Here is a 15,667-nt window from a genome sequence, read left to right as displayed (position 1 = left end):
CTATCAATAACCACTATCAGAAATCAATTGTAATTAACTTAGAATAAAAAAGGAGTAACTTCCAGCTTATTTTCTGCCTTAGCCAATGATGATAGTTATATTTTAAAACAATACATATGGGCTGGAGCGATAGCACAGTGGGTAGGGCGTTCGCCTTACACGCGGCCAACATGGCTGACCCGAGTTCGATTCCTCCACCCCTCTCGGAGAGCCCGGCAAGCTACCGAGAGTATTCGATATGCCAGACACAGTAACAACAAAGTCTCCAGTGGAGACGTTACTGGGCCCGCTCGAGCAAATCGACGATCAACGGGAGGGCCTTACCTTTACATATATATGCAGTATTCTTTGTACTTTGTATTAAAGGAAAAATTACATATCTAGTTTCTTCAAAATAAATAAAATTGAGTTTTAAAAATTCATTATGTGAAATTTCATGAAAATTTTTTTCTAGTTATTAACAGATTCTACAAAACTTAACTGTGAAAACCTGTCACCCAAAATGCAGTGTAACCATCTAAACTAAAAAGGAGTGGGATGGAGTGAGAAAACGAGATCACAGCATAAAGGGGACAGTTAGGGGAAAACACTGCAACTTGGGGAAAGAAAAGAACTTTGAAAGGAAGGGCATTTGCATGCCTATCTTGGTCCCGAAACACGTAATTTTCCTTGTGCTTTATTATTTAAGTGCAAAACTGGGTCTAAGAAAAAAACTTGCTTGCCTTCTACCAACTCTGGGTCAATTCCCAGCACTGTATATGGTCTCCTGAATACTTCCAGGGGTCCTTCCTAGGCACACAAAAAGTGCTCATTGTCACTTATTACTAGGGAAATGAAAATCAAAATAACGAGACATCATCTCACAACAGTGAGAATAGCATAAATAAAATAAAAGGCCAGAAATAACAAGTGTTGTTGGGGATGTGGTGAGAAAGGAACCTTCCTTCAACACCGCAGGGAACATCATCTGGTTCAACTTCTATGGAAAGCAGTATGGAGATTTCTCAGATAAGACAGAACTACCCTATGACCCAGTGTAACAGTCTCTAGAACCTATTCCCAAAACACAAAAATATTCATTTCAAAGGATATATGGACACCTATGTTCAATGCATCACTTACTACAATAACCACGATAAGAAAGCAACCCAAATGTCTAGCCGTGGATGAACAGATCAAGAAGTTGTTGATTTACACAACAGAATATTATGCAGTGGTAAGAAAGAATGAACTCATGCATTTTGCTGCTTACACAGATGGAACTAGAAAGTATCATGCTGAGCGAAGTCAGTCAGAAAGAAACTGACAGATACAGAATGATCCCTTTCAGATGTGGGACATACACATACAGAGTAAAGGGAGCAACAAATGGCCAAAGGCAACAAAACTGGAGAACTAATGCACAGAATTAAGATTATAGGGTAGTAGTGGGAGTGTTGGGGGGTGTTGGAGGGAAGTGGGTACACTGGAGGTGGGTTTGGTGATGGAATAATATAACTATCTCTTACAGTATTGCAAATCACAGCAGCTCAATAAAGATGGGGGGAGGGGAAGGATGGACAGAGATAAATAAAAAATGGCCCCCAAAGAAGGTATCCCGGACCAACATGACTCACTTAGACTGCTCAGCTGGCGGATGATGGCCGCGAGAGTACTGTTGGTTACACACTCGAGTTCGCTGGTGATCCCTTCTGGCAGGGCTCCCCGGCACAAATGCCGGGGCTCGATGTTCCTCTTCACTAAAGGCATGGCTCACGGGCTGAAATGAAAAAGAACAGCACTGCACTGCTTAAAGTTCATAGTCATATTTTTTCAAACAAATCTAGAGCTTTCAATCTCTTGAGCATAGATTCTTTCCTAGGAGTTTTCATCATCTATGATTTCTGCGTGAATCATCTTAATCTGCAACAGATGTTGAAATACTGAAATGAATTTTACAGGCTCCAAAGACGGATGCACAGACTACAGTCCCGACCTTTATCAAAGACAAGGTTTATGCAAGGTTTCCAATGAAGACAAAGAATAGACAACGGGCATTTTGTACTGTCCCTCCCTAGCACCAAAACAAAAGAGATAACAGGCATAAGTCACAAGCACTGAGGGCAGAAGAAGTATCAACTGCTCCGAACTGTGGAGAGTTTCAGCAGACTGAAACACTGGCAGCTTGGTTGCTTGTTTTGTTTTGTGGTCACTCCAGTGGAGCTCAGGGCTCACACCTGGCCAGGCTTGGGGGACCATATGTGGTGGTAGGGATCAAACTGGGGTTGGCGACATGCAGGGCAAGCGCCTTAACTTCTGGACTATCTCTTCACACCTAAGAGCTTGGTTTTATAATTCCCATCCTGAGACTCTGGGGTACTTCCCCCTGGAGAATGCTGGAAGGAAAAATCGAACAAACTCTGTAAGTGGGGCAGAGACTTCTGCTACTGAAGCTGCTAACCAGGTCCCCCTGTAGTGCCCACACCAATAACGCTTCCAGCATTTTCTAACCAACTGCTCTGACTTAAGTCAGGACAAAGAGTGAAGGGTACATTGAAAAGATGCCGACCCCTTGATCTAGGAAATTCCTGGCACCTGTCTCCACAAAAGACATTCTTGGTGTCAGGGAGATGGCCTGCCATGCACAAGACCCTGAATTTGATCCCCAGCAACACCAATGTGCTCTCAACACTACTAGGCCTGAGCAGCACCCGATCACTGGATCCTATCATTGAACCACCCAGCCTGCAGAGGTGAGTAGAACAGCATTGGCAGTGGCTTGGGACCTGCTGAGCAATGCTGGGGAGGACAGCTCATACACACAAAAAAAGTAGATAAAAATATCAACTTTTTGTTTAGGGAGGCATATATTTCTCGTGTAACAAATCTACAGCTCACATGCCAGGAGGGAAGCCCAAGCTTACAAAGATAAAGTATAAAACAGCTCAACTTGCAAATCTCTAAGGAAAAGTATCAAAGATTGAAGATGAAAAGTTGCTATTTTGTTCCCAGAGGATCAGTTAGAGAAACCAGAGAGTAACTAACTACAGTGAAAAACAGACTTCCTCATAAGGACAAAAAAGGAGAAAAGAACCTCTGAACTGGTCTTTGCCAAGCACGTCTAACCAATCCAGAGCAAACACCCCCTTCCCTGGGTCACCATGCTCCCTACCTTGCTTACCCCAAGACCAAGAAACAGACCTAGAGAGAAAATTGTGCCTGGTCAAAGTATTCAAACCTGCCAACCCAAGGCCTGTTTATTCATTCTCCATGCAAAAGCCTAATAAAGGCTCTTGTTCCCTCTTCCCCTCTCACTCCCTCTGCCTGAGTGATCCTGGGGCTGCTTTTTTTTTTTTTTTAAATTTTATTGAATCACTGTGAGACAGGTACAAGCTTTCATGTTTGGGTTACAATCACAAAATGATCAAACACCCATCCTTCCACCAGTGCACATTCCCCATCCCCGGTATACCCCCCCTTTCTCACCCTCCCCCTGCCTCCATGGCAGACAGTATTCCCCATACTCTCTCTCTACTTTTGGGCATTATGGTTTGCAATGCAGATACTGAGAGGTCATCGTGTTTGGTCCATTATCTACTCTCAGCACACATCTCCCATCCCGACCGGTTCCTCCAGCCATCATTTTCTTAGTGATCCCTTCTCTATTCCAGCTGCCTTCTCCCCTCCACTCATGAGGCAGGCTTCCAGCTATGGAGCAATCTTCCTGTCCCGTGAATCTACTATCGTTAGGTGTCAGTCTCATGCTATGTTGTTTTATACTCCACAAATGAGTGCAGTCCTCTTATGTCTGTCCCTCTCTTTCTGACCCCTGGGGCTTCTTCATGAGGCCCCTGAGAACTGATACCCACTCCAGGCTCCATGAAGAAATGCACCTTTTCTGTCCCCCAAATTTTATTTTATTAAGGGACTATGAGTTGCAAAGTTATCCGCAGTTGGGTTTTTGACATACAATGTTCCATCACCAATCCTGCCACCTCAGTATAGGGAGAAGGAAGGAGAAACAGAGTTGAAGGGGAAAGGGAAGAAGAGACAGATGAGAAGCAATGGGGTTAGAGGTCAAGGGGAGCCAAGTACACTGGTGTCAACTTCCCTCCACCAGTGTTCCCAGGTTTCCTCTCCTACCAGCCCACCCCAGCCTGCCATCCTGGCACGCACCTTTCTCAGTTTGGCTATTAAAGTCTGGAACTTGTAATTTCAGCATTGTTGGCTCTGTGGTTTGTATATTTATTTCCATCATTCCTTAACACCACTGATGTACCTGAATCCCCTTGATCCCTCACCCCGTTGCTGCTTATTTCTCTCTTCTCTTCCTGGTCGCTCTATTTCTTTCCTTTTCCTTATATTCTAGGGCCAAGGGTGATCTAGGGAAATGCATCTTTTCGAGTAAAGTTTCCTTCTGATGCCTTGGCCTCATGCTACTTCACACTTGATGCTGTCATACTATATCTTAAAGCTCTACAGGAAAGACTGCGAAGGATGAGACAGGTAGTCTGGTGGCTCTTCATTCCTTGTTCCACTCACTGTGCCCAGTCGTCTGTGGGAGACTCTGTGCTCATGGATGGGCCCTTGAGTGCAGTTTCTTTTGCTCCCAGAGAGAGCCTTCAGCTGCCTGACTCTAGGGATTGACTCTGATTCTGGCTTCGACACAAAGCTTCTCATCACCTACAATTCAGCATTCAAACATGTCACAGGAACAAGGACAAGCACTGGATGTTCTCATCTGTAGTGTGCAGGAAAACAAAATAAGGGCACAGATCACATCAAAATTGTTTATACCCCCTATATACTGGAGTACAAACTGAGAGCACTAAATTAGGAAGAGTAGGTCGACTGGAGACGACACTTGGGCTTGGGCACATGAGGTAACTGCACACCAGGACATAAATGTCTTCACCATTGGAAACATACTGCCCTCATTATAATTAAGTTTTTCTTAAAAGAATTAAAAATTTGTATAAGTGTGTGGTGCCACAGACGCACACCTAAAGGTGTAGAAGATTTAGAAGACTAAATCTTCTATTTGCCTCCTCTGAGCACTTAGTCTGTTACTATTTGTTACCTCAGCCAGTCTTTCACTTCTCACTCCCGCTCACAATCACAAAATGATCAAACACCCATCCCTCCACCAGTGCACATTACCCATCCCAGGTATACCCCCCCTTTCTCACCCTCCCCTGCCTCCATGGCAAACAATATCCCCCATACTCTCTCTCTACTTTTGGGCATTATGGTTTGCAATGCAGATACTGAGAGATACACTGCTCTCTATCTGGAGCTCCCACATTTGTCTAAATACAGAGAATGGCAGAGACAAGACAAGCTACTGTCCTGTTTTAGGAAAAGTTTTTAATAGATGCCTTTTAGAAGTTCTAATCACCTACCAATGACTTCTATGTCTTTCCTATGCAGTGTGTAATATTCTAATGCATGTAATTCTACACACCCCCCACCTCCTACAAATACACATAGCCTTGATTTTATCTGACACAAATCTAATTTGGAATGAGGGAGAGGCAATAAGGGAGAGTGCTGAGTTAAGTCATTCTTCTTGAAAATGTTTTGCAATTATGAAAAAAAAATGAACTAACTCAATGAATCACCAACCAACTATATTAAGTGCACTGGTATAATTTTCTTCACTGGAAAAAATACAATCAATCCAGATCATCTGTCAGAGAGTGTTAAGAGGATCACGAAAAGTTCTGTATGGACTTACCAAAGTCAAGCTTGCCTGTTTGCCCAGTCTTTCCAGAAAATGCATCAGATGAGAGAGAGACAACTCAATTTACACAACTGTGGACCAAATTCCAGAGAGAGCAGAAACCAGGCCATAGTTCTGTCTGAGGAACATGTACATGGGACCCTGAAGAACATGGATGTGGGATCTGAGGAACATGGACGTGGGATCCTGAGGAACATGAATGCAGGATCCTGAGAAACATGACATAGGACTCTGAGGAATATAGATGTGGGACCCTGGGGAACATGCCATGGGACCTGGAGGAACAGGGACATGGAATTCTGAAGAACATGAACACAGAGCCCTGAGGAAGAACATGGATGTGGGACCCTGAGGAACATGGATGTGGGACTCCAAGGAACATGGATGTGGGACCTCGAGGAATATGAATGTGGGAACCTAAGGAACATCAACATGGGACCCTATTCAGTTCTGTGACTGTTCTCTTGATATGTGGAAACAGGAGGCTCATTCACCACCACAGAAAAAAAGACTGGTGGTAAGCAGTGAGAAACCAATCAGAGGAATAGGATAAACTGGCAAAGTTGGGCCTGATGTGCCCAGTCTCCTTCAGACCAGTCACAGAGGCCACCTGGTCAGAAAGCCGCTACCAACCACCGCCAGCACCCCTGAGGAGTGATATAGGCGGAGATTTCATGTCTCTGGTGGCCTTTACTAGCTTCCTCTTCACTTCCCTTTGCACATGAATTTCCCTAGTCATGTCTGGTAGCTCCAACCCCCGATGCCATTTGCTTCTCAAAGGGTGGTGACAAGCGGTGCTGTGGGGAGTCAGAGAGAAAGCCTGCTCAGAGCTCACCCTGCGGTGAAACAGAGATAGTCCCAAGGGGGAACAGGCCTTGAGAGTCTGGGTAAGGCCAGGCTCACACCGGGAAGTGCTTGGAAAATGTCCTAGAAGTTGCGGGTTGGGAGTTCCCCAACAAGAAAACAGTGCAGACACTGGAAGGACTGGGAAGGCCTGTTAAACAGCAGAGTTGCTAGGCCTTGTGAGGCACCCAGGTACGACACCTGTTGGGAGGTACTGTTGGCCTTTCAAGCAAAAACTGGCTGCGTTGTGAGAACAGTTGGGTTTTCATGTGGGAACAAACTGGGCCTCAGTCACTGCCTGTAATACCATCAAGGCCAGGACAGTTGGGCTACTTCGTGTGGGAACAAACGGGGCCTCAGTCACTGATTGTAACACTGTCAAGGCCAGGAACATGACAGAGAGTTCACAGAGCTCATGTTTCAGGCCTCGGCCAGTGCCAGCCTATTCTGCATGAGAAGGCACGGATGGAGAAGACTTGGTCCTATAAACTGGAAGGGGGTTTCTGGCTGATGTCCACATAGATGCTGAGAGCAAACTCTGCCCCCAAAGACCCCTGTGCAAGAGAGACTGTCCCAGGGCTGGGAGAAGCTGCAAGGTTCTCCGCCATGGGGAAACAGGCACATCTACGCTGACCCTCACAGCTGCAACTGCCCCTTCTGGGAAGCCCAATCTGGGTCCTGGGATTTGGCAGCTGGGCCTGGGATGAGGACTCACTGAGGACACAGTGCTGTGTGACAGAATCAGGGGCTGACACCCTGACATGTGTGGAAGATGAGCCCTCTAACGAGTCAGGGTCTGGCCAGGTCAGGCCAGGTCAGGCCAGTTTCCAGGGCCCACATGGACCATCACCCACCACAAAGGTGGTCACACAGTGCCTGGGAGGTCGGGTCTGGGGAGAACCAAGTTTGGGTCCAGAGACTTGGAGGTGGGGGCTGGAGGGGAGCCCCTGAATAGGACCAGGCTCTGGTGCGAGCAGCCCCGCGACCAAGGGGAGCCCTGGAGAGAGCAGAGGAGCCGGTGGTGCCGAATGATACAGTGTGGAGTCTGCAGTGTACGCCAGGCTGGCAGGGGATCAAAGACACAAATCAAAGGAATTCTGAAGGCTGCAGCGCTTGGCATGTAACACGCCCTGCTAGAAACCATGAGGCCCCCAGCAGTCAGGCATCCCTAATGAGCTGGGGTTGTCAGCTGGCTCAGACATCAGGGAGTCTCCAGGGAACGGAGACCAGGGCTGCCAGGGGGAGCAGGAGGAGAAAGAGGACACGAATGAGTGGCAGGAGTGGGAACACACACAAATGCTCGGTCTTGTGATCCCCTGCATGCACCCGGCTGAGGGGAAGGGCTGGCAGGAAGGATACCCTGGAGGGGCCGGTAGCCCGCAGCCTACTACCTAGGAGAGCCAGGGAGGAATGTGGCTTGGATGGCAGTGGTGCGGGAAAAGCCACCACCCCAAGCTTTGCACTCAGACTGTTCACCGGCATCTGGACTGGAGGAGTCGCTCTCCTGGCTGTGGGGCTGGGGGACATGATAGAAAGCAGCAGGATCCAAGTGGACAGCGAGTCGGTATAAAGGAATGTGGTAGCCATCTGGGCTGTGTGCAGGATGAACACTCGGACGTCACCTTCCACAGCAGTGTCCCACCGAGAATGAGGCACAGAATACAGCACAGACAGAGCTCTCAGGCCTGCTGGGAGAGGTCAATGGGTCCTCTAAACCACACATCACCACAGGAGTCCCACTTTCAAGTAAGGAGTGTGATAGGCAGAGAGCACTCCCCAGGGTAGAAGGCTCCGATGAAGGCACACTGGTGGTATAGGAGAAGACCTACAGGGACAGAAGAGGAAAGCCCCCATACCCACCACCAACCAGTACTGATGGCATCAGCTGTGGCCCCAAGAAGTGCTGTTGAGAAATCAAGGGCAAAGGGCCAGAGACAGCACAGTGAGTGCTTTGCACATGGCTGACCCAGGTTCAATCCCTGGTAGCCCATATGGTTCCCCTAAGCACCGCCAGGAGTGCAGAACCAAAAGTAACCCCTGATTATTACTGGCTGTGGCCCCCACCCTCCCCCAAAATAATAGAAGTCATGGATAGGAATAGGAGCAGCCCCTCTCAGAACCATTTCCAAGGGCCTCTGCAGGCTGGGGTCTGTGACCCAAAGGGAGCTCGTTGTGGCAGAGACCAGGTCACAGACAAGGTGCCACAGAATAGCAAAGTGGATCTCTTTACAGCAGGTGACTGCCGCCAGATTGGGAAAGGGGCTCCACAGTGGGGGAGAATGTGGAACCTAACAGGGTCTGGGATCCCTACGTGGGCAATCACTCTGTCTTGTGAGACTGTCACCGTTTCTCTGCAGTATGATAACTTGTCACCATCCTCAACACAATGAGAACTTGCCACCATTCCATCTACTGTAAGAACTTGTCACCATCTCTCTACAGTGAGAAACTGTCACCATCCCTCTGTAGTGAGAAATTGTCACCACCATCCTTCTACTGTGAGAACTTGTCACCATCCCTTTACTATGAAAAATTGTCACCACTCCCCTTGCCCGTGGTGAGCCACTGCATGCGGCCTGCAGTGTGCTGCTCACACACTGCATGTGTGAGCAGCACAGGCTAGGTTGCTGTAGCATCTCAATTATTATTATGAATAATAACTTCTCACGGTGGGGGATTTTCCATGTAGAGTAATTCTGTGTTTGCTCTAAGAATTTGGCACAGGATGGGTTGGGGGTACCAAACTCTGAAGAGTTTGGGTTTTTTCCATACTACTGGAGCCCTGGGCAGAAGACAAACTACTTCTCAGCACTGGGAAGTTTTTGCAGTAAATTTTCCAGGGAAAATTTCCAGGGAAAACCTGACAGCCCTGGGAAAGCATCAGCACTTGATGTCTACTCACTGCCAGCCTCCAGCTCCTTGGCGTACATCCAACTCCTCTTGCTCCTAACACCCATGGATAGGTTCCCAATGCATTCATGCCTTGAGAATCTGGCAAAGGCTTTTGTTGCTGTTGTTTTCTTTGTCTTAGGGGCCATACCCAGCAATACTCAGGGGTTTCTACTGGTTCAGTGCTCAGGGATCACTCCTGAAGGTGCTCAGGGGCCATATGTGGTGCCAGGGATTGAACCCAAATTAGCCATGTGCAAAGCAAACACCCTACCTGATGTACAATCAATCCAGCCCCATGCAAAGTTTTTACGGAAGAAACGTCAGTGCTCACATACTTGGTTTGACTTAATTCTGCACTTGTGTGTGTTCCCTGCAACTCAAGCAGTGAATGTTACTGCACACTGTCATTTCTGAGGAGTCTCTTAAGAACAGTTCCCTCCATTACTGTGACAATGATCACCTTCCATGTGTCCATAATCCTCCTGAAGGTAGATCTCTGAACATGTGAATGGTAAACGGAGGCATGATCAGCTGCTGACTAGCTCCAGAGAAAGACCAAATGGGAAAACAGGTGATAATGGAGAGTGGCAGATAAATTAAGTACCAATTATACAAAACACAGTAAACACTGTTGAATTCAGGGTGGACAACAATGTACACTCTGCTCTGGCGCATGTTGTCCCTTGCCAAAACAATGCCACACGTCCTGCTGTATACGAATTCCATCTCCTAATTTCCTAACAAACTGCTAGGAGGCTTCATGTAAAACAGAGAAGCTGAGGCTAGAGAGTAGGCTGGAGCACATGCTCTACATGCAGGAGGCAATAGGTTTGATCCTTGGCACTCCGGGGTCCCCAGAACACCAGAGGTGAGTGACTCCCAAGGAGCAGCACTGCCGGATGTGGAAGGAGGAAAAGAGGAAGTGGGGAGAGAGGGAGGCAGGGAGGCAGGGAGGCAGGAGGGCAGGAAGGCAGGCAAGCTGGCCAAGATAGATTCCCCCAGTAGAAAAACAGGTATCATAAACTGATACACCAATGCTGTTTTCACTTTAAATTTTTGGTGGGCAGTATGCAAGGATCCTGGGACCACTCCTAGTGATTCTCAGCCAGGCTTGTGAGCAATACATTGACCCAAGTATATGGAGCTTTGAGAGGTGTTTGGGCCACACTCCAGTAACGCTCAGGGCCACCAGGGGTTGATACAAGGCTGAAAACACAAGACACAAGCCCTAACCCCTGCAGAAGCTCCCTGGACCCTCACTTTAATAACGTGACTAAATGACTACTAAAATGACATCCTTAACATTTTCCCTTTAATTTCTTTTACTCTGCAATTAACCCAAACCTAATTTTCCCCACTTGTTTGCAACTGTATGGCAGACCACTGGCATTTAACTTCTATAAAGATTGCCTTTTTAATTAAGGTAAAATAATTGAAGAATTCCAAAGGCCTATCAATGTACTTTCTACTTTGTTAACTTTCCTATATCCCTGACCTCTTTTTTAAGTTTCCATATCCTGACACTCTTTATGTCCAACTGGAAAGACATTTTATTTCCCTAAAGGAAAGTTATAGGAAAATTAAATAAAGCTTCTGAATATCCCTTTTCCTACTGAGGCGGTCTCTCTGGATAAAGACTCATTTCAGTAATTCAGAGAGCTGGTGGACTTTTGCAGCTCTCTGCTATGGATTTGCAATTTACCACCACTGGCTATACCTGGAGGTGCTTGGTGGGGTCTGAGGTATAGGGGACTGAACGTAAGATCTTGAGCATTATAAGGAAAGCAACCCAGTCCTCTGAACTATCTCCCTAGCCCCTGCATTTAATTTTTGTATTATGTTGCGATTTATGATGTAGAAAATGTTCTGTCATGATGAATACTCCATCTGAACCTCAAAAAGATGTGTGTTGGATGCAAAGACGAAGGATGTTGAGATCTTCTGCATCTCTAATATTAAGGCTATTTGGTCTCTGTTATTTTTATTGGAGTCAAATCCTGTGATTCTCTGCAGACACGATGGCCCATGGAACTTGGAAATCACTAGATCGACGCTCGGCTGGATCTGGAGAATCAAACTCAGGGCAATGCATAGTCATGCATGTGTTCTACCACTGAGCTAACTCCTGGTTCACGAATTATGAACTGAAAGAGATGAAGTTACCAACAACTGTGCTTTTGTCCATTTCCTCCTTGCATTCTTGATCACTTGACACCCGGCTACTCATCAATTTGCTCGAGCGGGCACCAGTAATGTCTCCATTTGTCCCTGTCACATGCTAGTGTAGCCCAATGGTGTCTGCTCGCTCCAGGAACACAAAGAGCCTCAAACCGATCATTCACGGTCTTGACAAAGAAGTCTGACCATCTTGTAGGTGGGTGGCCACGCGATTTTTTGACATCCCATGGAATCCAGTAGGTAATGGCTCTAGTCCAGCGGTCATCTCCAAATGCATTACGTGTCCAGCTCATATGATTTTTGACACCTTGGCAAATGAGACAGTGTCCCTGATTCTTGATCATCGACGGAGGTCAGAACTCTGGATTCTTTCTCTCACTTGAGTGAAGTGTGATACTTCGAGCATAGCTCTTTTGATTCCTCTTTGGGAGACCTGAATAGTGTTCTCATCCTGTTTCAGTAGGGCCCAGGTCTCTGAGGCGTATGTTAATGCAGGAAGAACAGTGGACTTGAAGAGATGTGCCCAGAGCTAGAGGTTCGTTTCCTCTTAGCTATTCTTGAAGGCGTTCCAAGCCTCTCTCTTCCTCCTGCGCAACTCAGGTGCCAGATCATTCATCATGTTGACTTCTCGACCTAGGTACACATAACTGTTGCATTTGGAGATGTTCGTCCCGTTGAGAGCGAATGGAATATCAGGAATGAGACCATTTCTCATAAACACTGTCTTTGTGAGATTCAGCTGTAGTCCAACCTTTCCACACTCACGGTCAAAGTCAGCCAGCATTTGTGCTGGTTGGCTGATGTTTGGTGTTCTAAGAACGATGTCATCAGCGAAGCAGAGGTGGTGTAGTTGCTGACCGTCTATCTTCACTCCCATTCCTTCCCATTCCAGTCATTGCATGACGTTCTGAAGGCACTGAAGAGTTTTGGTGAAATGGTATCACCTTGCTGAACCCCTCTCTTGACATGGATGATCACTTCTTTTGTAGAATGGTGAGATCCTGGTAGTGAATCCGTAATACAACTCACGGAGGATCCTGATGTATTGAGTTTGAATGCCCTGTTTGGCTAGGGCTTCAATGACCCCGCTTCAGTCTCAACAGAATCAAAGGCCTTTTTAAAATCAATGAATGTTAGACAGAGCGGCATCTTGAACTCCTGAGAAACCCCAATGAGCTTGGTTATCGTGTGGATATGGTCGATCGTGCTGAATCCTTTTCGGAACCCGGCTGGCTCGCATGGTCGTCCTTTATCTAGTGTTCTGCCAATCCTATTCAGGATAACTCGAGGGAACAGCCTGTAGATGACAGACAACAGATAGATAGGGCAACAGTTGCCAATGTCATGGATATCTCCCTTCTTGTACAGTAGTACAGTCCTGCTGGTTTTCCATTAGGATGGAACCTTGCATTCAGACAGGTAGCATGTGAAGAGTCAAGCCACTGTATTGATGAGAACTGGCAGCAGGTTCTTCAGGTGTTCAGGTTTGACCTTGTCTGGGCCAGGTGTTGTTCACTTCTTTTCTGACAAAATGGCATGTTGGATTTTGGAAGGGAGAACGTTGGGAATGACATATCCATCCTGCGGAATTTGGTATGTGGGCAGGTGGACGTGGCTATCAAAGAGATCCGAGTAAAAGTCATGGATAATCTTCTCCACTGCCCTTCTGGAAGATATGTCCATCAGGACATCGGAGGGCAGTCATCTTGGTCTTGTAGTTGGTGAAGGACAGGTGGAAGTTGTGAATGCTTTTCCTGGCTTCTGCTGCATCTGCCAGCACTGCTGCTCCTCTCTCTTTGAGGTCTTCCTTGATCACTTTTCTGCACTGCTTTGTGAGCTCGGATGTTTGCTTGTGGTTGCCTGAGGCTTGCACCAAGCCACATCGGTGAATGTGCTCGAGAGTTTTCAAAGACAAGCATTCTAGTCCTTTTATTTTGAGGTCTGTTGCTGAATGTACATACACATTCAAGATTATTGAATCTTCTTGGAGGAAATAATTCCATCATTAATACATGGTAATAATTGTGATGCCAACATGTACTTTTTGGGGTTTTTGGTTTTTTACTCTGTTCATATTTAGTTTTGAGGGCCACACCTGGTGGTGCCTAGAACTTACTCCAGACTCTGCACTCAAACCTGATCACTCCTGCAGGGTTAAGGGGAATACTGAACCAGTGGTGCAGGGATTGAACCAGGGTCCGCTACATGCAAGGCAAGTGTCTTACCACTGTGATATCTCCCAACACCATCCCCAATGTGTACTCTGATATTAATGGAACCATTTCTTATTTTGATCAATATTTACAAAGAATAAAATTTCCTTTAAAATTTGACCTTTCTGTATCTTTATATTTAAAGTGGGCTTATTTTAGACAACATATAGTTGAATCTTGCTATTTTATCCAACTTGACATTCTCCAATGTTTAACTGATATGTTTAGATCATTTTGAGACAAATGATAACGCTAATCTTCCATTCAGCTAGTTTTCTGCATATTCCACCTGTTTTTTGCTTCATTATGCCTTCTTGTTTTCTTTTTCTCTTTTTTTAAAATTTTATTTTATTAATGTATCTTGAATTACAAAGTTATTCATAGTTGGGTTTTTGACATACAATGTTCCATCACCAATCCTGCCACCAGAGCATAGGGTGAAAAAAGAAATAGAGTTGAAGGGGGACGGGAAGAGGAGATAGATGAGAAGTAATGATGTTAGGGGTCAAGGGGAACAAGGTACACTGGTGGAGTTAAGGAATGATAGAACTATATATCCAAACTACAGAGTCAACAACACTAAAATCATGAAACTCAAACTTTAATGACAAAAAAAAAGAAAAGAAAAACAACAAACCAATCAAACCAAAATAAATAAATAGATAAATAACCAGCTAAGGAGACAGAGTAGTGCCACTAAACATAATAAAAAGAAAGCAACCAGCTGACACTTTCCTCTTTATCTTTGCTATTTCAGCAGCTTGAGCCCAGTGTTTTTAACCTGGAAGGGGCTTCTCTATTTGTATCCTCTTTGGGGTTTAGACAACTTGATCTGTTTACATATCATTGTTTGGTGTTTCCATTAACTTTGGAGAATTTTCAGCAATTGTTTCTCCCTCGGCATTAATACCTTTTTCTTTGCATATATGCATATCAGATGACCAGTATTGACATATAGCTCTTAGATACTCCAAAATAACCCAGATTTGGGGATTCTTGCATGGGTTATTATTTTTTTGGGGGGGCATCCCTGGAAATGCTAGGGGACCACATGGGGGATCAAACTTGGGTTGGCCACACTACCAACTAAATTTATTGCTCCAGCCCTTGCACAGGTAGTTTTAAAATAATTATTTTTGATATAAATATTTTGGGAAGAAAGGAATAGCCCTACTATATTAGTACAGATACAAACTTTCATGCATAGATTATACTATGGGCAGTAGCCACCACTGTAATCATTTCTAGATTATTTTACAATTGTACAAAGTGTCTACTTAATGCATAGTCACTTATATTAACTCAGCTGAGTCCTACATATTTTCAAACAACATTACTAACAGGGCAATGTTGAACAGACTTGTACTACTGACAGTCCAATCTGACAGACTGAACAGATGTTGTGTTGGATTTCTCTCTCCTGTCTGCAGACATATAGACAATCCTGTGGGCTTGAGAGCAGGCAGAAGCCGGCAACGCTAATGATGCAGGTTTTTCTGTTCCTGACGTGCTGGTAACCTTTGCTCTGATAGCTGTGGGCCAGACAATCAGAGTCTAGAGCATGGCAGAGTGCAATCATAGTTAAGACTATACTTACTCACAAAACTAAATATGTGAGTCCTGGAGCTGCTTGGCATTTTAATCACATTAAAATGAGTTTTAATGGCTGTGAGATTCATCCTCAGGAAAAAAAAAACAAACTGATCTCAGTAGAAGTGTTCTGTTGCCATGCCCACACCGAGCCAAGTGACACAATGCTGCTGGCCTCTCCTGACATCCTTGCCTATCCTCCCACTGTGCTGTCGTCCTATGAAGAGCA

General features: G+C 45.7%; 1 protein-coding gene across 2 annotated transcripts in view; it reads right to left on the bottom strand.

Moving 5' to 3' along the window:
* WASF3 (WASP family member 3) overlaps positions 1-15,667 on the bottom strand; it is a 147,624-nt gene that overhangs the window by 49,768 nt on the left and 82,189 nt on the right. For both annotated transcript variants that reach the window (XM_056108899.1, XM_056108907.1), the window contains exon 3: positions 1,617-1,759. In XM_056108899.1, the coding sequence (XP_055964874.1) occupies positions 1,617-1,749 (133 nt within the window). In that variant the 5' untranslated portion in view covers positions 1,750-1,759. The remainder of the gene's footprint in view (positions 1-1,616; positions 1,760-15,667) is intronic.

Source organism: Sorex fumeus, unplaced genomic scaffold (genome assembly GCF_029834395.1).
Source record: "Sorex fumeus unplaced genomic scaffold, SorFum_2.1 ptg000008l, whole genome shotgun sequence".
In the NCBI taxonomy this organism is placed as follows: Eukaryota; Metazoa; Chordata; class Mammalia; order Eulipotyphla; family Soricidae; genus Sorex; species Sorex fumeus.
Note: the sequence above shows the minus strand (reverse complement) of the source record. Positions and strands in the feature narration are given on the sequence as shown.